At 41.1% G+C, this 26879-nt stretch overlaps 1 protein-coding gene across 1 annotated transcript in view; it reads left to right on the plus strand.

Moving 5' to 3' along the window:
• The window catches only part of ANK3 (ankyrin 3), a 354620-nt gene that overhangs the window by 241826 nt on the left and 85915 nt on the right, over window positions 1-26879 (plus strand). The window contains exons 11-19 of the mRNA XM_064513712.1: window positions 2916-3113; window positions 5193-5291; window positions 8189-8287; window positions 9581-9679; window positions 12554-12751; window positions 13292-13390; window positions 14114-14212; window positions 17524-17721; window positions 20090-20188. Coding sequence (XP_064369782.1) covers window positions 2916-3113; window positions 5193-5291; window positions 8189-8287; window positions 9581-9679; window positions 12554-12751; window positions 13292-13390; window positions 14114-14212; window positions 17524-17721; window positions 20090-20188 — 1188 coding nt within the window. The remainder of the gene's footprint in view (window positions 1-2915; window positions 3114-5192; window positions 5292-8188; window positions 8288-9580; window positions 9680-12553; window positions 12752-13291; window positions 13391-14113; window positions 14213-17523; window positions 17722-20089; window positions 20189-26879) is intronic.

A 26879-nucleotide genomic window follows, 5' to 3' on the forward strand; every position in this document is an offset into this window, starting at 1 on the left:
ACGTGGCTCTGTTCTCTTCAAATCAAATCCTATTTTATTGAAAATAGGACACATCTTTGAAAGAATTTGAACTTCACAAAGTTTTCTGATGGTATATAAAACTCTTTCAGAAGAGTAACCAAGGTCTGCAGTTTAATACATCAACAAATTCTTTTTGTTTCCTGCTACAGATTGTTTAGTATGGCGCTGGCCCTTTTTCTTACTGGAATAATTTTAAATTTATCCTGAGCGGAGGCAGAGAGCCAGTGGATTGATCATAGGTTTAGAAGCAAAAGAAACCTGTGTTCTAGTCCTGAGTATGCCAGTGATTTGCAGTGTGGGATACAACATCTCTGTGTATCGATTTCCATATTTTTAGTTACTGTTTTTGTAGGCTTGTTTGGCTTTTTCTTTCTTTCTTTCTTTTTCTTTTTTTTTTCTTTTTTTTTTTTTTTAAGAGTTAATGACATTTCCCCTAATCAAAGTCTTCAACACAGCTACAAAATAAGCTATGCATCACTGATCACCGTTTTGTCTGTGCCCAGTCAGCCATTTGATAGTTTGTTTAACCCCTGTGGTCCTCTTCTGATTTTCTTTAAGGAATTGTGTGAGCATCAACCTCTTTGATTCCTTTTAAGCTTCTTCACCTTTTAATGTTCTCTTGGCGATTTTCATAAAAAGCAGTAATGTAACAGTGTTTATACAGTGGCTGTGTTGTGCAGTACTAGGTCACATCTTACAGGCTCTAGTGGCTTGTCTGTCACAGCATGGGTGTGGGAAGGGAGAGCATCGTTATACCTAATATCTTTGTGCTAAAAGTGGGAAGACAAAGGCATTGAATTATCAAATGGTTTGTATAAGATTGCAGAGTCTGTTCTACTGTACCACAATGGAGAACAAGCCTGGATTTGATCATAACAAAAGGCAAGGCTGCATACTGCTGATCAGCTTCTTTTCCATCCAGTCTTGTCTCTTGCTCTTCTGTGTTAAGCCTGGCTATCTGCTGCATTTTGCTCATCCACGACAGGTTTTTGTCAGGCATCCTTCTGACTTTCCCCCATTGACGCGTGACTGCTCTGCTGCTTCCCTTCTTTTCCATCAGTGTCAGCCTCCTGCAGATGAGTTTCTACTGTGAGGGAGTCCCGTGTCTTCTGCTCAGTTTTTTACTGTGTTAATCAGTGTAGCTCATTAGCTGTTATTGTTAAATAAATGCCACTTTTCATCTGAAGGATAGTTCCTCTAAAAATGGAACAGAACAGTGTATGAAATTACCTTCATGATTTTTTACTAGCACTTACAGCTTAGATTATTTCTTTGCATTTTCAGTTCATAAACTGTTATTGTGAGGGCTTAGTGACTGAGGGAAGTTAACTGCCTTTTATTCTACTATTAAACTACACTAGAAGACAGTGAAAATATTTAAAACGTTTTGCCAGTATCAAGCTTGCATGTAGATAATTGCTGCAGTAGTCTTTGGGAACGGGAGAGAGGCTAACCCAAGCCAACGTAAATCACAAACGAGATGCCCATGAGATAGCCTTACTCAAAAGATATAACTGTGTCCAAGAATCTCTGCCTTTGAACACTGACTGTAAACTGCTTTCAAATTATGACAGTATTAGCCTGCTTGCTTTCACCATCCTCCTTCCGTGTCACTTTAAAAAATGAGTTCACCGTGTATTTCCACCTTTATTTGGAATGTTTGTCATTACTGTTATGATATGGCTGTGGGAGAAGGGAAAAGAAAGAAATCATCTGTTTCAGAAAGCCTGGGATTTCAGCTGTTAAGTGTTTACACTGATGCTTTGCCTATCCTAACCGTGGTCACATGAGGGCACTACATCTGTGAGCAAGAGTTTCAGTTTCTTCATCATGGCAAACTCGGTGTACTGTCAGTCATTTATAGATTATATATTATTATATGTTACCATAATAGCAACTGGATTTGAATCTAATTTTGGTGTCAGAAGACTAAGAAAAAAGAATACAAATGGAAGAAGGTGTGTTGAGGTATATCTGAAGAGCTCATTTATCTCTTCTAACAAGATCTCTTTCATTCTGGCCAATCTTTTAAATCTCATCGTGAAATAGGATCAGTCCTTTAAAATTCAGAGAATTATTTCTTGTGTGTTTAACCTGCTTTTATTCTAGGAAAGTAATATATGTGACATCTTGTTGATTAACTATTATAAGTACTGCAAGAAACAATTCTTGATACCAGTGTTGTTCCTAAAGATGAATCTCCCTCAGGTATTTCCAGACAAAACAGAGCTTTACCGCTGCTGCTGGTAGGTCATGTCATGATGATCTGACACACTTTTTTTTTTTTTTTTTTTTTTTAAGCCTGGTAACACTTGAAACTTTTGCTGTTGTACATTGGCACATGCTGGCTGGCAGGAGGGAGCTGCACAGATCTGTAGTGTGATGTATAGCATGCGTACAGCCCAAATTCAGGAAAACACTAACAGAGGGAGGGAAGGTTGTAGTGGTTACTGTGTGGTGCTCTGACCTGCTCTCTCATGCCTGGTATATTCAGGCTACTTTAGAGTGGTGATTTTAATGTGGCTTTTAAAAGCAACAGATATCCTAGTTAGTCATGAAGTACTGTTCTTGACATAACTCATTTAACTTGGACAACTTGTCTGAGCTGTGCTAGCTGAAATGAGCCATGCTTAGAGCATTGCCGGTAGGGCTATGTTTTAGGGTAGACCTGTCTATAAACTCTAACCAAGCAAGCTCCAAACTCCATGTGTTTTTTGCCAGTGTAAGAACCCTCACTGATACTAAACGTGTTTAGTTTATGTTGGGAACTGCAGGGGCTTATAAAGCTCTTCCTACGATGAACGCTCTAAGGACAAGATGAGAGTTGCATTTTTCTGCGTGTTCTGTAATCCATCACTGTTACTTTCTTTTTTTTAATGCTTGCTTGTTTGCAGAATGGTTTGTCTCCGTTGCACATGGCAACACAAGGGGATCATCTAAACTGTGTCCAGCTTCTGATTCAGCACAACGTGCCGGTCGACGACGTCACCAATGACTATCTGACTGCGCTGCACGTTGCCGCCCACTGTGGCCACTACAAAGTTGCCAAGGTTCTCTTGGACAAGAAGGCGAACCCTAATGCCAAAGCCCTGGTGAGTACGCGGCCGGTCGCCCTGCGCGGCTAAACGTTCTTCCAGAGTTGCCGTGAGATTTATTGGAGAGTTATTTTCTGCTTGCTGACGGGTGGCCGGGAGGATGTGTTGTATTAGTGCAGGCAGCCCAAGAGAGGATGCTCTAGGTTCAGCGCGTTAGTAATGTGTTTCATGCAGTCAGAGCAGACCTTTGCTTACGGGCAGTCAACAGTGATTTATGAATTTCTAGTGTAACTAGAGCACCTTTGCCTCCTGGTAGCTTGTTACGATTCTGAATAGATTAAGCAGCTGCAGGCATAACTGCTGTAGTTAGTTATTAGTATGGAAGCGATTCTGATTCTCTAAATGTTTGTAAAGAGAAAATAATCAGTAGCCCTTAAAACTGAGAGAATTTGTATTAGCTCTAAGATCTGAAGCAGAAAAAAACAATGAGTTGTGTAACACATTTGTAATATTCTACAATTATGTCAAGGGAGTCATATGCCTTTCTACTTTAAGAACAACTTCAGCAGCAAAATCTCTTAGTGTAATTAAACTGTGTGAAAACTAAATGCATTTTGTTTGTAATTTGCAATCCACTGTCTTTAAAATGTCTTTATAGATGGGTCTTCAATAACCATTTCAAAAGATTTAAATTCTGATATTAATTGGGTTGAATGTTGGTTTCACAGCCTGATGCTACTAATTCATTCAATTCCCAAAATGTTATGTGAGTTCCTGAAGCCCCCACAAGCAGGGTGGGATTGACTGTTTTCTGAAAACAACACAGGGTCCAAAGATTTCTTTCTCTTTGCCACTGTTTCCTGTGTCAGATCAACCTGTCTTCGGGTGTCTTTGGTCAAGGTATTGTGGAATATGGATTTATTTCTCTGTTATTGGCAAGTGAGCAGGCTTTTAGGCTTGTAATATTTATTTTGGCTCTCTGAAATAACTAAAGCATCATGAAATAACTAAAGCATCATATAATGTGTTATCTTTGTTGAGTTCCAGGCAGTAGCCTCTCGTTGGTCTGGTAATCCAGCCATAAATTTACTTATCCCCTAAATCATTCCTCTTATTCTGTCCTGATCTTCGCCCAGGCCAGTTAAGCAGAAGGCGGCTGTGGGCAATGTCCTTAGCCCGAGCTCCTTGTTGCCTGCAGCGTGTCCCAGCCTTCCCTGCTCGCTGCCCACTGCTAAGGAATGGGAGCCGCGAGCTCTTTATGCTAAATGGGAGCAGACAATTGCACTGACCTCGTGCTAGGGAAGCGTATGGGTATTCGTTACTACGTGGTAGGTAACGAAGCTAAGTGTGATCAGATCTGAATCCCCATTGTCAGCTGTCTTCAGAATCGTGCTGCGAAGGCTGTTTTGGTACATGTGCAGAGCGGCATCAGCATCCAGCCTAGTGCTGGTAGCTGCATTTTATGTGTCTGGGATGCTCTGAACAGCTTATTTTCATGTTTTACTTGTTTTCTGTTGTTTCATCTCATGACAAATAAGAAGATAGTTTTAAATGTTTGCTCTGCTGCACGTAGACTTTCTTTTTAAGGAAAGGACAAAATAATTGTATTTACGTTAAATTGGCAGACAAGGAATGAAAGAGAAAACTGTTCTTACTACTATTTTCTCTTTGCAGCAGAGCAAACCTTTAAAGGTATATCTTTCTTATTTGTCATGAGATGAAACAACAGAAAACAAGTAAAGCATGAAAATAAGAATAGTTCAGGAAAAGGTTCCAAATGCCAGAGCTTGCAAATATAAGGGGTTTTTTTTTGACCGGCAGTTCTGAAAAGTGGAAAAAGAAAAAAATCAATGATTGTGGTTAAGCAAAAATGAAATCTATGATAATTTTTGGTAAACTGAGAATTTTAGAAAAAAAAGAATTTATTGGATTGGACAACTTATTTTATAATTTAAATGGCTATATAAAATTTGTTTTTTAATTCTTTTTCCTCTCTTTTACATGTACAATTTAGTGAAATCAAAGCAAATTAGGAGGGTGTTTTGTTATCAGAGGAACGTTTTATGTGAATTCCCCACCCAATTCTAATTTGTAATGACGTGTGGTGTCAAAAAGTGTGTTCTTTCTCATTTACAGAATGGTTTCACACCTCTTCACATTGCCTGCAAGAAGAACAGAATAAAAGTAATGGAACTTCTTCTGAAGCATGGTGCATCTATCCAAGCTGTAACTGAGGTAAGAAGTAGTCATTGCATGTTTGTCTTTGTTTCTGATACAAAATACATCATGACTATATTGATTAATATCTGAATATTTATAAAAGAGCATATGTCATTCAAGTCAATAATGATTTTCAACCAGATATCAACAAATAATAAAACGGAATAAATTCAGTTGCCCTAATGGTTCACAACACCCCGATAATTGACGGACCTTGGGATAGAAGAGATAACAGGTGAAGCATAACAGATAAAATTTTAAAAATGATCTACCATTTCTGCTTATTTCTGCCTGTGCTTTAATGCACAGAAGATGATAATTGTACAATTAAGGAGACCAGAGTGAGGACTGTGCTTCACTCGAGTCCTGTTTTGAAAGATGGTTTGATTCACGGACCTTGTTTTGGCTTTCCACATGGAATGATATTCACCTACCATCACTGGTGATTCCAGATCAGATAAACAGAAATCAGTATGCTATTGCTTCAGTCAGTGTGAGATTGTTTACACATAGTTACACATAGTTACTGGCATATTTGAGAGGTTAATTGAGAACCTATGGAAAATTTCATTCCTGTATGTGAAAATACGTTCTGCTAAGCTAGGAGGGAAGGTCACATATGTGAGACCACTGTGAAAGAAGTCAGGTTAAGAAAAGAAAAAACTATTCCATTGATTAAACAAGATATAATTAGGAATAGTTCATCTCTCCAAAGTGGAGTTTCATTTGATTCATGGGTTTTTGTTGTAGTTATTCAGTAGCAAATCATACATTCCATTCCTAAATCTTTGGGTGATGACTAGAAAGCTTTCCTGCATGAAGACTTCCCTTTCTTTTTTTGCAGTGCATCCTCTGAATATACGTGAATTCTGGCATTCTTGAGAGGGTACTGAGTCTGCCCTTGCTACAGCTCACACATCTCCAGACTAGCTTTTCAAAACCACATGTTGTGGATTCAACTTGTAGACTCCAGTTTGAAGTTAAGTTAGTAAATGAGTAAGAGGCACAACAAGAACCTTGACAAAAGAGCCATGTCTGTCTTCCATGTTTACGGTTCAGTCACCATGGAAGTAGAAAGGCAGATCTATTCAATTTTATCCCCTCTAAATACAGAGGATTTAAAGAATGAAAATAACTGCAGTACTTGACTATGCTGTCTTGTGTGAATAAACCAAGTTAGCAGTCTGATCTGCACCCTCTGAATTCCTCTGAACTCCACCCTCTTTCAAGCAAGCACTTTCCAAAAATGAAAGCTCTTCCTTTATGTCCTGCCACTACCTCCCCACAGGATCTCAAAACCACATTGGACTGCATTTATTCAGATTTATCATGGTACTTTACTCCAGTGCTCTGCCTTCCTTTCTGTGTCTTTCACTGGCTGTGTTTATACTGTAACAACCTTTCAAGGCAGAATTAGGAGTTGATACTTAGCATCCATGTATAAGCCACTATTTCCCTAGTCAGAAAGATTATTGTAACTCTTACCTGGCCATCAAAAACGTTGACCAGAAAGTTTGACAGTGTTCCTCTGCAAAGAAATCTGAAAATGAGCAAGCTGTCTTCTTTGCAAGTTCTGAATAAACAGTGCGGCAAGGGGAAGCGGTGCCAAATGTGATGCATCATAAATAGGCATTGTTGTATGTATAGCTGATTATTAAAGGTAATGCTTATTACCATTTTTTATGATAAATTCTGTTTTCAAGGTAGATTCCACACCTCTATTTGTAGTTATAGCAACTTTTTTCAGGCTGCAGGCTTGAATCTCTGGAGTATGAGTTACAGTGTATGATCAAATATGACACACATGCATTTTATTTCCTGCAGACTACTATTTTAAAAGCGTTTACTAATTTTTGCAAAAGAGGAAAAAGAAATAACATACTCAACCACTTAGCCTGCCTTCCTACTCATGTTTGCTGTTCTGCGTGAGAAAAGAAAAAGGACTGCATTTCCCTCACCTCTGCCTTCCTGAGATTTGTGTGCCTCTACGGAGTAGCTCCCTGAATCAGGGGTTATCCAGAGATCCACTGAGCTTCCCTCCTGGTAGTGAAACTCCCTTGCAGCCCCTGGCTGACTGTTGCTACAGCTGTGCAGAAGCAGCTGTGAAGAGGGCTTTAGGGTACTTTTACTTGGAGTAATATTAACTATTAATTAGATTTCTGAAGCAAAATCCTCGTGGTCATACCCTGCTAAATGACTGTTCCCGTATTCCCCCTTCTCCTCCGTCTCCCTTTTTCTTTCCTGTTGATCCTTTTTATCTTGTAGAAGGGCAGTGGTACAGCTTTGCAATGCTGGTGGTGCTGCGAGGTCTCGAGGGCAGGGAGATTCTCTTCAGCCAATGTCGTTTCTCTTTGGGCCTCTCTGGCTGGATGCCACAGTTTCGAATTCCCTTCCTCCTGGAGAAACAGTGGGGATGGAGCTCACCACTGAGATCAATATGCATTTTTATGGACCCAAAAGCAATTGGATTTGGTGGGGAGAATGGACATTTTTTAAAATTAGTTATATGTTCCAAGAAGTACTATCTTTGTACCAGGAACAATCCTATCCAATTTTTTTTCTGGTTCAAAACGGCATTTAACAAAGATTTCTATCTTTTTATTAGAAAGTGTTAAATAGAACATAGAAGTAAAAACTTGAGGAAAAAGTCCTGCTTAGCTATAGTTGAGTTTAGCCTTGAAGAATTAATGAATTCCTGGAATGTTTTTTTATGTTCGCTTGTGAGTCATACCCATATATGTTTGTGTGCACTTTACTATAAGCATCTGTATATGTCTTTGCAAAGACAAGATCCTCTCGGAAGAGCAAGCACTTGGGCTTGCCTATTTTAAAATAACTCATTTTTCCCCATGGGTATCAAAGAAAGTATTGTAAAAGTAGACAGCTAAGTTTGATTTTGGTTTGGTTTTCAGTCGGGGCTTACTCCGATCCATGTTGCTGCCTTCATGGGACATGTAAATATTGTATCGCAGCTAATGCATCATGGAGCATCGCCCAACACTACCAATGTGGTGAGTAACATGTCTTTTCACTGTGGCAGAAGTGTGAATGCATTATAACATGAGCACTGATGCAAAGTGCCTAATTTTGGAAGTTGCCATCCACCTCCTTAGCAGTCATGGCTCCTGTTGAAGTCACGGGAAAGTGCAGCCTGCAAACTCCTACTGAGGAGATGTTTGACAGGTTGAAGAAACCTCAAAAGAGGCTGGCTTTAAGCAGGCTCTATTTATTCTCTTTATTTTCTAAGGAAAGAATGAGAACATACTCACTGTAGCTTCTCATATGTCATTTTTGAGATGTGTACTTGACTGTTGATCACTGTTCTCCCTGCACCCCGGGGGCTTACCATTTAAGGGAAGTTCTGCTGTTATCAACAGATTGCAGCAGATTGTCAGGACATATTGCATGTGTCCATACAGCCATACAAGTGCGCTTTTCTACTGGATGTGCACTGTGTGCCCCAAAGCTCCCAGGGCATGTGTAAAAACTGAAGTCATCTTTAGATGGACAGCTGAAAATTGAGAGGCAAATAGATTTTTTTTTTAACAGTTTGGCATCAAAATCTCCCCTCCAACTTCCATATGCAGGTGCAGTTAGAACAGAATCTTTTATTAAAGTCTTCATCTGCAAATCGAACTATATTTTATATATGTATGCAACACCATTTGTAAATTAGTGAGTATTTAGACCTTAAGACATATCAATGTCCACATATCTAGCAAGCAGTTTCCCTCCTGAATTCATTCTAGTTTCATTGGATTTGTCTTTTGTTAATTGCATGAAGCCTTGGATTTATGTACATAATAAAGATTTTTTTTTTCTCCTTGTTCCCTCATCTGAGTGCTTGTCAAATAACAAATGATGGTAGAGGCATAGGGCACAGCAGAAGGAAAGCCAAGAAAGATATGCCTATCTGAGTATATAAACTTTGAAATAATTTTTAATTTTCGTTTGACCAAATTGGGAGCCATTTGAATGGACATAATTTTTAACACTGTTAATAAAGTGCTATTGAATACAAAAACTGCAGTGTTTCTTTTCAGCAAAATGCTAAACACAAAGGTACTGTTATGTTGAGAAACTAACCCAGAAATAAATTGCTTTGCAGCACACAGCTCAGAGGTCGAATATTGACTTAATCTCCCATCTTGCTCAGAAATGACTGCTACAAAATATCCTTGTGGTGATTATTTTGAACTGGGTCACTGGTATTTTATATTTATGAAACATGTTGAATTTTGGTTTTCATTTGTTTTTTTTCCTGGGATCTTTGATGATATTTTGGTTCTGCTGCCGCATGCTAGAGAGGAGAAACAGCACTGCACATGGCTGCCAGAGCTGGCCAAACAGAAGTCGTTCGATACCTAGTACAAAATGGAGCTCAGGTGGAAGCTAAAGCTAAGGTAAGGTGTGATGGTCTAGGTATAACAACTGTAGACTGTTTATATTTAACAAAGCAAGGAGTCATATTGTTCTTGCACATCTCTTTTGGGAAGAGAAAGGCAGATGAAGCCATGGGTTTTGGTGTAATGACCACTATGATGTTTTGTTACACACTCTGTCACTATAGTCGTGAGTGTGCTGCATGTAAGAGAGAAGGCAAGAGATATCAAGCTGGTTCCATGCCTGTTTTTTCACCAACTTTTAACATAAATTGTTCCATGTTTGAAGAGTTTTATTTCATACAGGGGGAAAATGCCTCAAATAAGCTTTTATTTCTGCAAAACTGTAATCCCTGCACTACTGGTGTCTGCTGTCATATCCCTAAAACATCAGGCTGTTTGCATTCAGTGATACTTCTGAAGTATTCTAATACCTCTAAAGAACACCTCATAAAGAGCCCACTGCAAAGACGCCAGCTCTGACGGTCCTTAGAAAACAGGCTTGGGAGCTTTGTGGAGAGGATAGGAAGGAGAGCTGGAGGGGCACGTCTCAGGCAAGCTGGAGATGCAGTGATACCATCAAAGGAAGAATAATTTACCTGTAGGAATTTCTCAGTAGCAGATGAAGATTAAGGAGAGCAAGTCTGGTAGTAGGTGGATGAATGTGGTAAGCTGTTTTGGTTGCAGTGAGACTGCTGTTGTGGAAGAATGGGAAATTAATAAATTTACATTATTTATCAGCATCCCAAAGAGTGGAATATAAGGGAGGATACTGTGACAGCTAGTTGGAGATAACTGGTGCTGTGGGAGATGCTGTGAAAGGCAGAAGAATCAAGAGGGTTAATGGAGGGAAAGAATCGGGAGGACACTTGAAGAGCAGCAAATGGTTATTAAGATGTAGCTCAAACAGTGAAGGGCAGGTACAGGAGGAAAAGAGGAATTCTAGGGCCAAGACAGTCCCTCACTTGACCTGACTGCGAGCTGCGTTGGCCTGTCTATGGGATGAGGGAGCTGGGGCAGGAGAGGGCATTGGTGGAAAGTCAAGGAAAGTCTAGAAAGCACAGAAGAGGGAAGTAGCACAGGGCTGGGAAAAAACAAACAGAACCTATAGAAACAACTGCAACTGAGGAAGATAAGGGAGGAGGAATAAGAAGTGGTCAAGAGACAATAAAGATGGATACAAAATTAGAGAAATAAGAGAGTTTGAGGAAACAAATGGGGAAAGAAGATAAATGTAGGCAATAAATGTCAGCTTTAGGAGGTCAGACAAAGAAAACCTTTTTGCAAATAGTCATTAAATGAATAACATTTCAAAGTAGTCTATTTTTCCCTGTGAAATTATCATCTAAGAGTTGGCTCACAAACAAAGTTACCAGTGAGAATGTTTACTTATAAGGAACTCTGACTAAATCCTTCTAGCAGGTGCCTTTCATATCTGCAAACAGTCTGACAACAGGAGGGAATCATGTGGTCTGCAAATCACCAAAGACATCCTGAAAGTGAACAGCTCGTGCTCAGAAGCACAGTCATGCAAATATTCTCTAAATAATTTCACACAATGATTTAATTTTTGCAAACTGCCATTGTTTGTGCTCAGTTTTGTTATCATAACTAATAACTCAATGGAAGTAATAGATCATACGCCAGCGCTATTGTTAGCCATGAGGAATTTGTGTGAAACAGGTGTTGAACTGGAAACATTTAAGCATAACATAAACACTGTCCAGCAACGGGAGGAGAATCACCCTGAAGAAAAGCCGCACTTATGTCCTGACACTGGCTCGTCCTAAATCCCAAAGGTGTAAAGTCAGTACTGCAGGATGGGCACGGGCAGAAGTCTCACTAGCAAAGAACACCCCAGAACTTCTCTGATGCAGGATGCAGAAGTGCAGGGAAAGTAGTGAATTCAGTAGGGAAAGATGGAGAGAGAAAGGTGTTTGAACGGTTTATGAGGAATGGGAAAAGAGAAAGGCACAAGCTTAGTTGGCCATACTACTGTGATAGTGTGCTTATTCCAAGGATTGTGCAACGAGGAACAGGGGGGACAAAAGTGCAAAAACAAATAATGAAGAAGGAAGAAATTGTCTCTGATACAGTCAGCACAAGGTCACAGATTGCCTCAGTGTTGTCACTGAAGAAAAATAAATAATATTTGAGACTCATGATAGGACAACCCCTATACTTAGAATCAATGAGATTATGTTGTTCTGAATGAGCGGTTGGAAAAAGAAAGGGAATTTTGGCACCACAGTGGGTTTTTTGTTCCTATTATTCTTTTTAAATGGTTGAATTTAGTTATGATCTGTTTCCTTAAAATAGTATATAGATATTAATCTTTGATTTTTTCATTTTAGATACCTCCTACTGTAAAGTCACAAAGTATCAAACGTCCAACAAATGGTCACCAATAAAAAAGCACAAAATACGTTATCTAGTAGAAGTTACTAGGCAATAGTACACTAGGCTCTTCAAGTCATCCCAAACAATGATTAAGTTGTTAGATATTGCTGGGAATCATAAAAGAGGTCAAGATGTGGGGAAAAGAGGTATGCATTCACTGCATTCTGAGGAAGGTCTCAAATTCAGCAGGAAACTCAATGCAATTTAATGACAAAGCAAAGCGAGGCAAGTCCAGATTAAGAAAATTGTCAGTTTTATTTACTTTTATGGGTTAGGTATTTGTATGGAACGTTTTGTGATGCCTCAGCAAAGCACCAGGTATCTTTACGACATGATAAAGAGAAAACCAGGGTTCAATACTCAGTAGGTGAGACTTGAGTAGAATTAATGTTCACCGGCAATTTCAAAAAGCAATAGAATTCAGGCAAATATTTTCTATCCAAATATGAACCCTTGTTTCCTTATATAGGACTATGCTGTTTTCTGTATGTTTAGGATGACCAAACACCGCTGCACATTTCTGCTCGACTGGGAAAAGCAGATATAGTACAGCAGCTGCTACAGCAAGGAGCATCTCCAAATGCAGCTACAACGTCTGGCTATACACCCCTGCATCTTTCTGCTCGAGAAGGACATGAAGATGTAGCTTCTGTTCTTTTAGATCATGGTGCATCTTTAGCTATCATCACCAAGGTAAAGGAGTTGCAAAAATGATAGCTTGAATAGTAAAATAAATCTGTAGCTTGTGAATTAGATGCTTGAAGAGTCATATGTGCATACAAATAACGTAAGAATGAGGCTGTGCTTTGTTAGAAGGGTACAAAGCTTTGTGTTTTTATGTCAGTCTGATGTATCACGTATCCAAGTGATTAGACATGCATTTGTTTCAGAATGAGAGGAATGCAGGGCAGAAATTCCTTACGGCAGTTGATAAGCTGTTACTCATCCTTGTTCTTGGACCTTTGGTGTGAGGACAGGAACTTGCTCTTCCCTTTTTACAGTCATTTTAATAAAGATGTGATTTTCCCCTGCTAAGGAGAACTTCTAGGCTTGTCAGGGCCGTAGGAATAGGGAAGCTGTAGGCTTGCTGCCTCTAGGGATGGTTGGACTATGCAAGGGGCGGGGAGGAAACAGCAGTCTCCTTGTAGATCAGAGTCATTCTCTGCTGCAGACCTCCAGACACTCTAGGAAAAAGAATGCCTGAGGCTGCCATGTAACTGCTTTCTCTTACAGAAAGGATTTACTCCTCTACATGTGGCTGCAAAATACGGGAAAATTGAAGTAGCAAACCTCCTGCTGCAGAAGAACGCATCTCCAGACGCTGCTGGAAAGGTGGGCCAGAAGAAGCCACTGCCACTTGCATAGCAAATGCCTATATACACATAATAGTCTAATAATACCATCCCACCTACTTACCACCACACACATTAATGTTCATAGGTGAGGTTTAACTGGTATAGGTTTTATATCCCAGTCCCTCTTGGAGCTGCTAGGAGTCAGCAGACTCTTGACAAAAGTGCCTTCTACTGTCATTAATTGACGACAAAATTTTATGTCCTCTGTGTATCCATCCAGGGGAATGGAGACAAGCCATTCCTGAGCTGTCTGCTCAGACTGTTTACAGTCCTTATCAGAGTTTTCAGGCAGCTGGCTCTGCTTTTCCTGCTCCCATGACAGGGGGCAAAGCCCAGTAGGACCTCAACCTTTTTAAGCCAGCCCAGCTCAGATTTTCACAGATGCAAGGGATGGCTTACTTATCCACTGCAGTAAAAGAAAAACAGTGCCAAGGGTTTGACCTCAGGGTCAAAATTCTTTGCCTGCTCTGTGCTGGGGGCTTCTCTGTTTGTCCGAGCCTGGGAAAGGTTAACTGGGCTTTCACAGCTCAGTAATGATTTTCAGATCATTTTTTGATTCAAAAGTTATTAAAGATTCTCGATACATAAATGAATAATAACAGTGTCTTTTTCACCTTGTCTACTTTAATTTTTCCAAACTCATGAGTTTTCCCTGGAGGTGGTCTGTAACAGCACTTGTTTGTTCTGCATGTGTTTTTAGAGCGGTTTAACACCACTGCATGTAGCTGCACACTACGATAATCAAAAAGTGGCACTTCTACTGTTGGATCAGGGAGCTTCACCTCACGCATCTGCCAAGGTACAAGTACCGGCTGCTCTGGGGGAACAATACATAAGATTTTTATATCACTTTATTCCCTATCTAGCTCTGTTCCTTCTAGAATGTATATGCTACAGCTTGCAACAACAGGGACCCCTTGACCTTGTTTATTAATGTCTCACATCCACATAAAGCTCTGTAAGCTGTTAAAGTGGTTCCACTGGTGAATAAAAAAGAAATAAAAAAAAAGCAAGTAGAGACGTAGAAAAATTTAACGTTTTTGGTTCCAGTGAAGTTCCATCCTACTGAATACTAAACCATGCCTTCATTTGTCTGGTCTCCTTAGTACCTTCTCATAGCCAGCCAACTTCATATTTTTGCATCTTACCATCTGTGTAGGCTGGGAGGAGCTTGGGGTTACTGCGGTGCTTAGCAGAGGTAGTGTTCCTGTATTGCACCACAGGATGACTTTTGAGGTGTAATATGTTTTTCAGTACAATGTACATAATTATTAATGTGTTTCGTCATACTTGTACTACAGTGTAAATGGACTTTTGAGAAAATTAAACAGCTGGTCACAGCCCTGTTTGGATTACAATTTGCTGTAGGCAAGGCAAAACATAGTGTAAGATTTCAGGGGGATGTGAAAGAATAAACATTTGAATGTGTACTAGTTCTATGAATAGAAAAAAGAGTTTAGAGAAGTCTGAAGTGTCCATATATTTGGGGGATTGGGGGGGATTGCTCAGCAGTAACCCAGTTTTAAATACTGTCCAATAATCAATAGGTGGACAGCGGCAATAAGTAAAACAAGGTTGAAGAATATCTATGTCCGAGTGGGGTAAGCACAGTGTAAGTACCCCATCTGAAACAGCCCAGATATAGCCCTAAATATCATCCTGAAAAAACCCTGTGGAAAGGGAGAGCTAGTGGAAAAGCCAATATCGCATACAGAGGGACAGTCCTCCTTGATTGCCCTCCTCTCACACGTGGCTGAGCGCAGCCCTAGCAGGAGAGCCCTTCTGCATGGCCGGAGAGGAGAACCCAGTCTGCTCTAAATGGGAGGTCCCAGGACGCACAGCGCGAAAGAGAGGAAAGTTAAATAAACATGGCTAGCCAGGAGCAACAGCCCAGTCTGAAATCAATAACGTCGATGGTGGCAATCTGCCAGAGCAGTGCCCCGGGAGGTGAACTGGCGTGATCTCTGATCTTTTGCTGCTGCCGCACAGTGCTCCTAAATGCCACGGTGGGGAAGGAGAAGCTTCTTCAAGGGGATGAGAAGACCCTGACCCAGTTTTCACTGAAAGAAACAACTGTCAGTGGAAGCTGTTCATCCTGTAAGGGCAGGGATTGCTGCACCCCTGGCCAAGGGCTTGGGAAGCCCAAATCGAGGGGGAAAAATTATACTATAATAATAAACTCATGTATCAGTCACCTTGGCTTCCCCATCTGTGACCAAGCAGTTTTTTAGCTGCCACTTTGGGCCTTCACTGTCAGCTTTAGCGCTTCCTAAAACAAAGCATTTGCTAGTATTCTGCAGCGGGTGAGCCCTAGCAACACCCTGAGCAGAGCATCAATACTAAATAAAATTAACGGTAGCACGTCTGTTGCTTTAGGCACCCACTGTGCAGTCATCTGAAAGATGATGTGGTAACAGCAGATGATTTCCCATTTCTTTTGTAAATGTGGTATAATAAATAAAGGTGTTAAGTCATATATCTCATCACTAGCTCCACGGTTAGATTTGTCAACAGTTGCTTTCTCTCTACCCCTCCTCTCCCTAACGCTGGTCTTATGAGCGGCTCCTTAGCCTGGCGCGGCCGCGTTTGCCTTCAACAGTGATCGGTGAAAGGATGTGGGAAGTGGCCGTGTCCGAGCACAGCAGTGCGATACAACCAGCTATTCTTTCTTATAGGTGAAAATTAGGCTTGTGCCTAATTTTAATTGGCATCTATTTTACATTGCCTCTCTTCTTTTTATTTCTCAGGCCTCAGTTTTCTTTTCTCTCCCTCTATCTTTAACCTCTTCCCTGGCAGTCAGAATAATGCAGTACTGCCCCTCCAAACCTCGCCGTTCCCTCCTGTGCCTGTTTGGAGTGACAGAGCACAGGCCTCGTCGTGGGGAAAGATGCAGACGGAGACTGAGCTGAATTTCAGCTTTTATTTTTCAGCTTTGCTGTTGCCTTCTCTTGGCAACCTGCTGCTTTCCATTTCACTGAGAGCAAAGTATGTCCGTTTCTGAGGAAGAGGCTTGAAACTGCATTTGTCTACACGAGCTCGGTTTGAAATGCACAGGCTGGGGAGTTCAGCACGGCTCACAGGCGCTCACGCGGCGGTGGCTGTATTACGTGTCAGTCCTGTGCAGGCAGTCCGAGGGACGGGATTGTGTTTGTTTTTTCTGAGGCGCTTTATCTTCAAAGTGAACGTAAAGCGGCCCTGTACTTTCCTCATGAGCTGTGGCACCGCGTTTTGTGGGCCTTTGAGGTTGCGGCAGCCCGCTTTGGCGAGGTGCAGAGCACCCCCACGCCGGGCAGGGTCGGGGGAGCTGCGCTTGGGGCACGGAGCCCGCGCTGCGTCCCTGGGTCTTGGTTAAACAGGCATCGCAGTCTCACCCAAAGGCTGGTCATGCCTTGGTCAGTGTTTGGTATTTGCATGCTGAGCAGTTATTCTTTATATCTATTTATCTATTTTCTGCCAAATTCTTTCTCTTTTAGAGTTATAAAATTTTATCAAGCAGTAGATACTGCTTTTATATTCTTACCAGTGGACTCGCTAGGTGCACATACTGGAAGGAATAAAATGATTAAAGGATGTAAGCCTGTAAAGCCCTGTGCTTTAATTCTCCCTTGATCTGAACCGAAACAATCTCTCAATAAGGTTAGAGTAAATGTTACAAGAAAGACTGGCCATGTTTCACATATATAATGCTTTGATTCACACTGGGAAATGGGAAAAAACAAACAATAACAGCTGTTTCGAGTTATGAACACACATCCTGCTCTTCTCTGTGTTAAAGATTTATCTGTACATTTAAGGAAAAGTAATAAATGTCTGTGAAATGAAACTCGGATTCCTGTTGCTATAGGTTGCACTGTTCTGAGTGGATATTTTTTTCCCCAAATTTGAAAGTATCGTCAGACTTCTCAGAGTTCTCCTGGTTGTAGCAATCTATTTTTAAATAGATTGCTTAATGCTCTGGTGTGTTCATTTGTACAACTAGCTAATACTGTATTTGGTTACGTTTGGCAGAATTTTTCAAACTAATTACTTCATAGAGTCGAGTAGGTACAGAAAAGTGATTTTTCATGTTGTTTAATGAGTAGCTTGCAATGAAGTGCTTTCTGTTGACAGAATGGCTATACGCCACTGCACATAGCTGCCAAGAAAAACCAGATGGACATAGCAACTACACTGCTGGAATATGGTGCTGATGCCAATGCTGTAACCAGGCAGGGTATTGCCCCTGTGCATCTTGCCTCTCAGGACGGCCACGTGGACATGGTGTCATTGCTTCTTACCAGAAATGCTAATGTAAATCTCAGCAACAAGGTAAGCGTTCCCTCTAGTGGTAGGGCAATAAAGAAAAACGGTGACAAGCAAGGTAGGGGCCTGCAAGTAAATTTTGTCCAATGCGATTCTGCAGATTTTGAAAACTACTGCAGGTGTTTGGATACGTATCATTTCTTCTAGCAACGAGAGTAGCATGCAGCGTTTGCTGTGTCATATTGGATGAACTGTATCTCATAGTACCACATGTTGCAGAGGAATTTATTAATCCATCCCCCTTCCTTCCACAATACTCGTCTTCCAAAACATGTCCACAGAGAAAAAGTCTTCATCACTGCAGCGGATAGTGGGGTGGCGTGTGTCATTTATGAGCCTTTAGATATTATGTCTGCCCCTTAAGCGATGGTAACAACTAACTTGTTAAGAGAAGCTGAATTTTTTTATAGGATAGTAACAGTGAGGTTGTCTGAGATTTTGTTCATTAATTTAAGTAATTCTTCCTCCCCAAGGGGCATTCCTTATAGCACCGTGATTTTTGGTGTAATTTCTCCTGGGGACTGGAAAGGGAAGTCAGTGGATTTTAGTTTCTATATGTATGACTTTATAGGCCATTAAGTCTGCTCTGTGGTAATGTTTCTAGCAAATGGCAGCCTTCATTCTTTAAATGCCCCCTCCCAGCCATCAGAGTTGTTGTAAAGTGCAGTTTCAGTATAGATTTACGTGGCTAAGGTGGAAAGATGAGAGATTTTTTCCTGGAGACTGTTTCTCATTTGCAGCAGGTAGAAAGACTCAGCGTCCTCTGAGGCTGTGCGTGGCACTTCAGAGTGCTACCATGTTCTTCTGTTTCTAACTTTACAATTTGTTTATTTCTGGTCCCTCCTTCAGGTAACTTCTCTTGCAGATACTGACTTTCCCTAGTCTTAATCAAGTGTGCAGGCTTGTGTGGTGCAGGGTGTGCTTTGTGTCTCCAGAGTACAGTTTGTCATGTATGCATTTTGTGTCACGCTGGCTGTCGTGATTTTGCTGCTGCTTGGCGTTTTAATTCAGTCTCACCAGAGGTTAATTACCTGCAGCATCCTTCAGTCTGTCGCTACTCAGTTGCAGTCTCTAGTTTCTCATTATACAGATAACAGCAACCTTTGAAAACAGTTCCCTTGCACTCAGCTTAAGGATCCACTTTTCATCAGAGCTCAGCACCTATATTGGGAGCCAGACATTTAAAGGATGTCGACTTTTCTTTTTTGCAACAGGAATAAAGGGGCCATTCATTTCTTTCAGGGTCCACAGCACGGTTGGGAGCTGAATACTCGGAGCCCCATGTGTGGGCACTGCGCACTTATTAAACCTTTTAAAAAGGTCTGGCCCATAGTATCCAGGCCCCATTAGCTAACTTACAGTTGATTATTTTTATATATTTGTGTAATGCAACCCACCTATGTTGTGTTGTCATAAGTGTTGCCCATTCTCCCAGACAGCAGTGAAACTCTCACTCGGCAGTTACTGCCTTTGGTAGCAAGTCCACACTGCAAGGCATGGGTGGAAGGTACGCTGGTCTGTGGAGATGGCTGTGGGTTTAAGTGGTAGAAAACTGTGGTAAGAAGCTTAACAAGCGTTTCTGCCTGATATGCCAACTGCTGCGACTTGCTGTTCTGTCACCCATGTGAAAGAGGCAGGAACAGGAGGAGGAAAGAAGAACTGTAACTTGCAGGGAAAGGAAATTCTTTCCCATTCCTAGCAATGCTGCCTCAACAGATAATCAGGTCTTTTATATGACAGAAAGTTGCATGGCTTGCTGAGGTTTTAAGGATCTTAGGTCTAGAGTTTGGAGAGGATAAGAAAAATAATGAGCTATCCAAAAATCCAGATGCCAGTTCATATCATCTAACAAGTTTTGTATACTCCCTGGGCTGAGAGGAATAGACCATTCAGAGAAATGTACTTTTATCATTTTTGTCTGTGTTTTAGAATATTTGAGTGTAGAAACTTGATTGGTAAAAGGTAAGGTTTAACTCTGAGTGAATGTTGTTCCTAGAAAACTTGTAGGAAGGTTAACAATCACTCAGTGTTCCTTTAAAAATCTTACTCATTCTCAGGAAGTGAAATAGCTGGAGGAAAAGAAATATCTTGCGAATTTTTCTTCAAGTGCCATAATATAATTTGCTATCCCACATTTAATGCTGCATAAAGAAATGTTCCTTGTGTAAAACAAACTTGCTGGCTTTCAAATTGTAGTTTCCTGCAATTCAACAAATGTGATCAGTAAGCACACCACACAGATAGAGTCCACCTTCACTTGCAATCTGTCCTTTCATTAAATGCAGTAGGACTTTTTGAGCATTACCAGTAATTTGTCTTTTAGTATTTGTGCGTTTCCTCTGAAAGATTGTTACCTGTTCCTCCTAATTTACAGAGTGGACTGACGCCACTTCATCTGGCTGCTCAAGAGGACAGAGTCAATGTAGCAGAGGTTCTTGTTAACCAAGGAGCTGCTGTTGATGCACAGACAAAGGTATGAATGTCACTGTAAATATGTATTACTTCCTTTCAGGGAAGCATGAGCCTGAGAACTAGACTAGTATTCAGTTTCAGGGTGAAACTGAACTAACAGCAGTGAAACATTCCTCGTAATAAGCTATTACAGAATATATTTTGAACGCTTAAGACATGTAGACTTGAATGTTCAATGTTGTTATGCTCAGTCTAGTAAGCTTATTTTTGCCATATATTTAGATAATATTTAGATTGTATCTTACTATTCCATTTTATTGAAGGAAAGTGTCATTAATCTGTTTTCTATATGTAAGAAAACTTCCAGAAAAGCTAGAGCTATCTCTTCAGAGGTATCTTAGTCTTTCACCATACTTATAGCATCATCTACATTTTGCAATTTTTGTGTTGCATGTATTTTCAATTCAGCTGACATGAAGCAATACATAGCAGAATTGTTATTTAAAACATCTGCATTTACAGCAATGCAAGGGAGGTAAATGCAAAGTAGACATTCCTGGTTATTAAGTGGTTAATGTTTTTCTCCTGATTCATGAGACTTTATGAAGTGAAGTGGTCTCCTTTCCCTCAGCTGATATGGAACATCAATCCATAGACATGATTCTGTAAGTGAAAGCATCATTCATATGTAAGAACTACCTTCTATTCCTACAGCTTCGCTCAGCCTGCATGACTAGATGCCCCTGAATGTCTAAGCCACTTCCTTTTGCAAAGTATAACTGGGTGCGTCATTTAATAAATGGGTGCATAACAGGGAACTGACCTTTTCTGGTGTCCCAAATTCAGACCAGACTAGTGTTCTCCTGGAAGAAATATGGGCATATTAGATTCTAGGTAAATGTGGTTCTATTCTATCTTCAAAAATAGTATTGCAGGTGAAATGTAGCTCTTGGGAAAGAATTTAAATTTGCTTATTTATTGCTGTTATCTAATATAAAATATGCAGACACAGTGATCATCCCATCTCAAACATAGTTGCCTAAACATAGTTTTGCCTAAAGTAAATATTTGGGCTCCGAAATAAGAGACACCCAGCTTTCCAAGGTGCTCGGGAGATGGCTTTGGGGACCTCCAGCAATAGTGCCTTCCTACTTCATGGCATTGATTTGGGAGTGATGGCCATGGCTGAATTCTAAGGGCCTGTCTACAAATGGTTTTATGCTTACTAATGCTGTATACAGTGCTCAGAAATTAAAGATTATGATCTCAGTGTTGATTACGCTTGTATTCTTCATGCATTCTCTAGATCTCAGATCAGAATAATTTCTTTAGGTGGGTAAGAAATCAGTTGTGATCAATTACTTGGGCTGTAGCTGATCAGATTGACTAAATGAACCAAGCTTCACAGCCTGACCTGCACATTTTGTGCAGAGTAGCAACTTTCATAACTCTCTGCTACATGTGTGCCGTGGGGTAGATGCTGTACTTACATCCCTGAAACATTCCAGTGTATCAGAGCAGCACTGCAGCAATATTACCATTGTAGCATCATACTGGCATCTCAAAGAAGGGCTGAATCCGTCATCATCTCTAGCTGCAGGTCAGATTAGGCAGCTGATTATAATCCATGGCAGAGGGAAAAGTCATTGGGATCTGATTTCCTACTGCATAACTCCAACTGCAACTTCATGTTAAGCTGCTGATTTCAATAACATTATTCTGGTGTGAAATGGAAGTAATTCTCCTGAAATCCTAGGAGTTACTCCAGCTTATACTTTTATAACATATCCTCAGTCTCTGTTTTACAGGTTTGGGTTCTTATCATCAACTAAATCATCCAGCAGCAGATGAGATCTGCCCTGGTTTGTTCTTTGCACAATTTCCTCAGATGTATGTGGTTGCCTTTCTGGAGATAGTTCCTACCTAAGTTTCAGTTTCTGCAGTGTGCCATTGCAGAACTTGCTGTATTACCTTGGTCAAGAGCTGAATTGCCTCTTAGCCCATAAAACTTGTCTCTGAGTGTTTACCTTTCTACCACTCTTCTCTGTCCCACAGGTAGTAAATAGTTTAAGGAGACATTTACGTTGACAGGTGCAGGCAATCGTGTACACTTTGCATGCTCTCCAGTGTCCAAATAGGATCCAGTTCTGGACTAATGGCCTTTTAGTCACATTTGCATGGTGCAGAGCCTGAGATACTGTCACAGCTGAGAGGGAGGGCATGTGAGTTGTTCTCGGGGCCAGCCTGGCGCAGTTGCGTAGCTCTGTACTGAACTTTGAGTCTGGCAGGAGGGGAGTGCGGTGGAGCAGGCACATGACTGTGTGTAGACAGACACAGGAAAAGGGCTTCAGTTTCTCATTCAGAGATCACTTCGGGATGGAGCTCAATTTCTTAGGTGCATCTCTGCACATTATCCTAGTCAGCAGGTGAAATCATATACCAGGAAAAAGAATTTGGTATCTTATTTGACTCTCTGCAGCCAGAATCCTGTCATCACTAATAGTCATATCATTTTCAAAGAAAGGGTAAGTCCTTTGTTGTTCACCCAGATTAACTCCATGATTCCTCTGTTATATATGTAGCTAGTGCAAGCAACGTGTGGGTTTCCAATATGCATTAGCTTTTGTGGGAGCGCTTTGTCATTGTTGGGAAGTGGGGCAGGGACTTGTAGGCCAGGGCAGGTTTCTAGTGTATTTAAGCGGAGCAACTGCTTTTCAGTGTGACGCATCACATGTCTGGGAAAATATATCCTGTAGGACTCCATGGTGGAGAAAGCTTGTCCTCCCACCTACCGTGTTGATTCTCCCTCTCTGCTTTGGGGACTGTCTGTTCCTTAGGAAGGAGGTGCCTGGGTGCCCTGCAGAACTGTGTTAGAGCAGGGTGAGCTGGATGCTGTTCAGTGGCTTCTTCATTTCCCATCGGTTGGGTTTGCAGAGGTGAGCACTCAAGGCTTTGCACAGCCAGCCACAGTGAGATCATCAGGGTTTCTACCGTGCCAGGAATCCACTCACTACAGCCTGTGATATAGGGAAAGTGACAGTGCAGTGCCTTATATTTTAGCAAGGAATAGTTTCTGGATGAACTGATGATTGTCTTGAGTTCATAATGAAAGAGCTGACAAGCTCTGAACCTCTCCAGTGGAGGAAAAAGCAGTACGCTGTAAGAACTATCACACCTTGTCCTCATGCGCTATGCAAATGAAATTTAGATTATTGACTTTTAAAACAGTAGCTCTGTCGTTACAGGCTCTCTTGTTAAGCTGGATGGTGGATTAACTGTTCTGTGGGAATAAAGGCTATGTGCACGCTGCCCCTAAAGCCAGAGGCACCAGGAAGCAAGATATAGCAACAGCTGAGTTGGCTCCAGAAGCCCTTTTGCTATGTTTGTGCTATACTCTCCATCATGTCAAATTCAGATTCATTACCTTGGGCATACAGTTGCAGAGATGTGGTCATCTGTGCCTTAAAAGTCAAGTCACACAGATTAGAGCGGCGTTACACCGGGGACTGCCCCATTCCACCAGCAGTGCCACTGCTAACCTTCCATTTTCTTTCTTCCATTTCACACCCGTATGCCTTTGTTACTGTATTTATTATAGCATGGATGATCCTTCTTTGTTTTTTCTTTATTTAGGTTCTCTCTCCATCATCTTCCTTATTTTCCCAGGTTAAATAAGTACTGGCTGTGTCACTCCAGTACAATATCTGTCAATGGAGGGAGAACATTTAATATCTTAGCAGGTCATTCAACTTCTTGGGTAGGCACCAATGTGCTATCATCTTCCACTTCTGGAACATGTTCTTTAATCATCATTTATATATAACTTACACTCCCTGTAAAAACATCTAGAGTTTGCAGCTCTGACACATGGGAGCCCTAACGCCTGCTCAAGTTCTGAGGGCCACGCGCATGATACGGGGTTATTCAGGGGATTAAAAGGGAAGGTTGGACAGTGACATATTTTCTCTCTCAAAGCTACAGCAGGCAAGAAAAAAAATCAAATACTACAGGAAATCTCTTGTTCAGGAGATTAGTGTATATGATTAGGATTTGATTCTTGCTCTAAAACCTGTGAGCATTTTCAAAATTACTCTCAGACCTGAACTATTGCAACTGTGGCTCTTTGTGTGTTTCCCTCCCAAGAATGTTTTTTCCTGCACTTTGTTGTAGAAGACTGCATGAAAGGAAAGCAGCCACGGGTTTTGAAGTCCATTTATTGACAGTGTTATGGGATCCTTCTGGTTCTGTAGCATCAATTAGCTAAATAGTTGCTAATCCCCGAGCTGCAGGAGCCTCACTCAGTCCTGCTGAGGAGTAAACAACGCTGGTTTAGTGTGCCGGAACTGGTGCTTGAGAGGCCGCAAGGCTACTCCTGCTTCTCGAAGATGGGGGTTTGGTATGGTATTTTAAGCCTAGCCATGTTAGGCCGAGCTCCATTTGATAAACCACAGAAAACAGCTTATCTTTACTTAATATAAAGGAGGCAAGGCAGATAATGGAGTGTTGGAAAAGCAGAAATATTAAAATGCACTTCAGGTTGTGAAGCTTTGGAGCCCTTCACACGTCAAAAGCTTTGAAAAGGCGGCTTAGTGTTCAGAGAGGGCACGCGGGAGTCCTGCTGCACAAGCAGTGCCTGCTGGCCTTTTTGTCCAGCAGAAACAGCATTCGTAGGTCCGAACTGTGGGCTGTGCTCCGGCAAGGCATGTTAAAGTGTATTTGTTGCTGAAACCCTGCGTTATGTACTCTCATGCTTAACAGAAGGAATGCTTATGTTGCACGTAATATAGGGAATTACAAATAAATCTGTGGACGTGGATGTGAGCAGATTTTCCTTCTCTGATGGTACTGTTGGGTGTGTAAAAGCTATAGTGGTACGCGTGATCTTGCTGTTGTTGCAGGACCTTTATGCTGAAAGCTGGCACGGGTACATACTTTTTCATGGCTCAGCAAGTCTCCACATGTCATTTCTCAACTGTTTTTCCCATTGGATAATGTCTCTGTACGTTATAGTGTTACATTGATGGGTTGGAGAAATAAGACCAACGAGGGAAGAGTGCTAGTTCGGTCAAGGATGAAGAGCAGGACTTGGAGCTTTTAATCTCAGTGCAAGTCACTTTTGTCAGAACAGTGTTACACTCTGCTTGGTGCTGGGTCTCTATCGGGGGAACTGATGGTCTCATGGTCCCTGGTTGACAACTGTTTGGATAATAAGGCCGTTATTAGACTGTCTTTTGTTCCTAAAACTAGTGTTAGTAGGAGATAATGGTGACTGAGAGGCCATGATGTTCTTTTGCAGGTTGAGCGGGCCATTTATTTCAGATTTATTCAGTCTGAATTGGAAATGGGAAGATCCATCTGCCTACCCTGTTCTGACAGGAGGCCCACAGCAGCCCTGAGCGCTACAGCGGCTCAGAACCGGGCTGAGTTTTACACCAGAATACCTCATTTTCCGTTGCAAACAAAGGATGGGAAGGGAGCGGCGAGGGTGGGGACCGCTCTTGAGGATTGCTTTTACACAGACTGAACTCTCAAACACAGATATCTTCAGTATATCTTCATGGCACATTTTATGTCTCTCCTTGGCTCAGTTGTTATCCAGACATTTGTGTGGAAATTTCCACCCTAATGATATGCAATGAATCTTTGCGAGATATTTCAGCCCTGATCCAGCAAAGCTGTAAAGTGTGTACTTACACATAGGTTTACCCGCTTTGCTGGATGGAGGCTGGATGCCTTTGTGATCTTTGGATTGAGAGTATTTTCCAGCCTAAGCAACAATAATACCGTGGTTTTCGTTGTCTGACATTTACAGCAGAAAAACAAAAATGGAGCAGCTTGAGAGTCAGCATGACTAGAAAGAGGCAGTAACTCAAGCTGTTACGATTTACGGTTATTGCCAGTGGAGAATATTAAAGTAATATACTGACATGATATACAAGGCTTGTGATAATTTCCCTCAGAAATTGAAGGGCAAGAGAATAAGGCATGTTATGTGTTTCTGCATGTTCCATTAGAATGGAAATACTCAGAATTTGTTTTGGTTTTTTGGGTTTTTTTTGTTTTTTTTCCTTTGGCACGTATTCTTGTGGCTTGTGATGAGCCCTTTCCAGCTGCTAACTCCCATATTGCTGCTCATTCTTTAGAAGAGCTAGAAGCAACAAGGCCAGCTGACTGCCAGAAGGTGATGAGCTTTAGAGCTGTATTAAACAAAACTCCTGATTTTCTTAGAAGTAAGTTCTTAATATTAGGAACTCTGCTAAGTCTCTGAGAGCTTATACCAGTAAATATGACTCTAAACCTAACCTGCTATGCAAAAATGTGTATAATTGTGGGCTTGCTTTTTTTAATTACTATTAATTATTGAAGCAAAATATTTTAGCCTCCTGTATACATTTCTATAGGGACTGAAAGTAGCAAGCTTGAGCAGCAATGAGAATTGCTACTTTTATTGTTAATTTTGGTCATGTAATCATAGAATCTGCCAGTCAGAGTGATTCAGAAATATTAACAGAATATCCATCTGCCATGAGGAAGTTGAGAATAAATATAAATTTAGTATCTTCGCAAACTAGAAGCAGTTCATTGCTGGAATAAGTAGTGTAGCTGAGAAGGATATCCTTTTTGGGTCTCAGGATTAAAAGGGCATTTTACTAATTAGTTTTATTTTGACCAATGCTATCACTGTGAACACTGCTGGCTATGAAAATGAAGGATGCTCTCTAGTGCAAGAGGAGGTCTCATATGCCCAGTGT

Source organism: Dromaius novaehollandiae, chromosome 6 (genome assembly GCF_036370855.1).
Source record: "Dromaius novaehollandiae isolate bDroNov1 chromosome 6, bDroNov1.hap1, whole genome shotgun sequence".
Classification (NCBI taxonomy): domain Eukaryota; kingdom Metazoa; phylum Chordata; class Aves; order Casuariiformes; family Dromaiidae; genus Dromaius; species Dromaius novaehollandiae.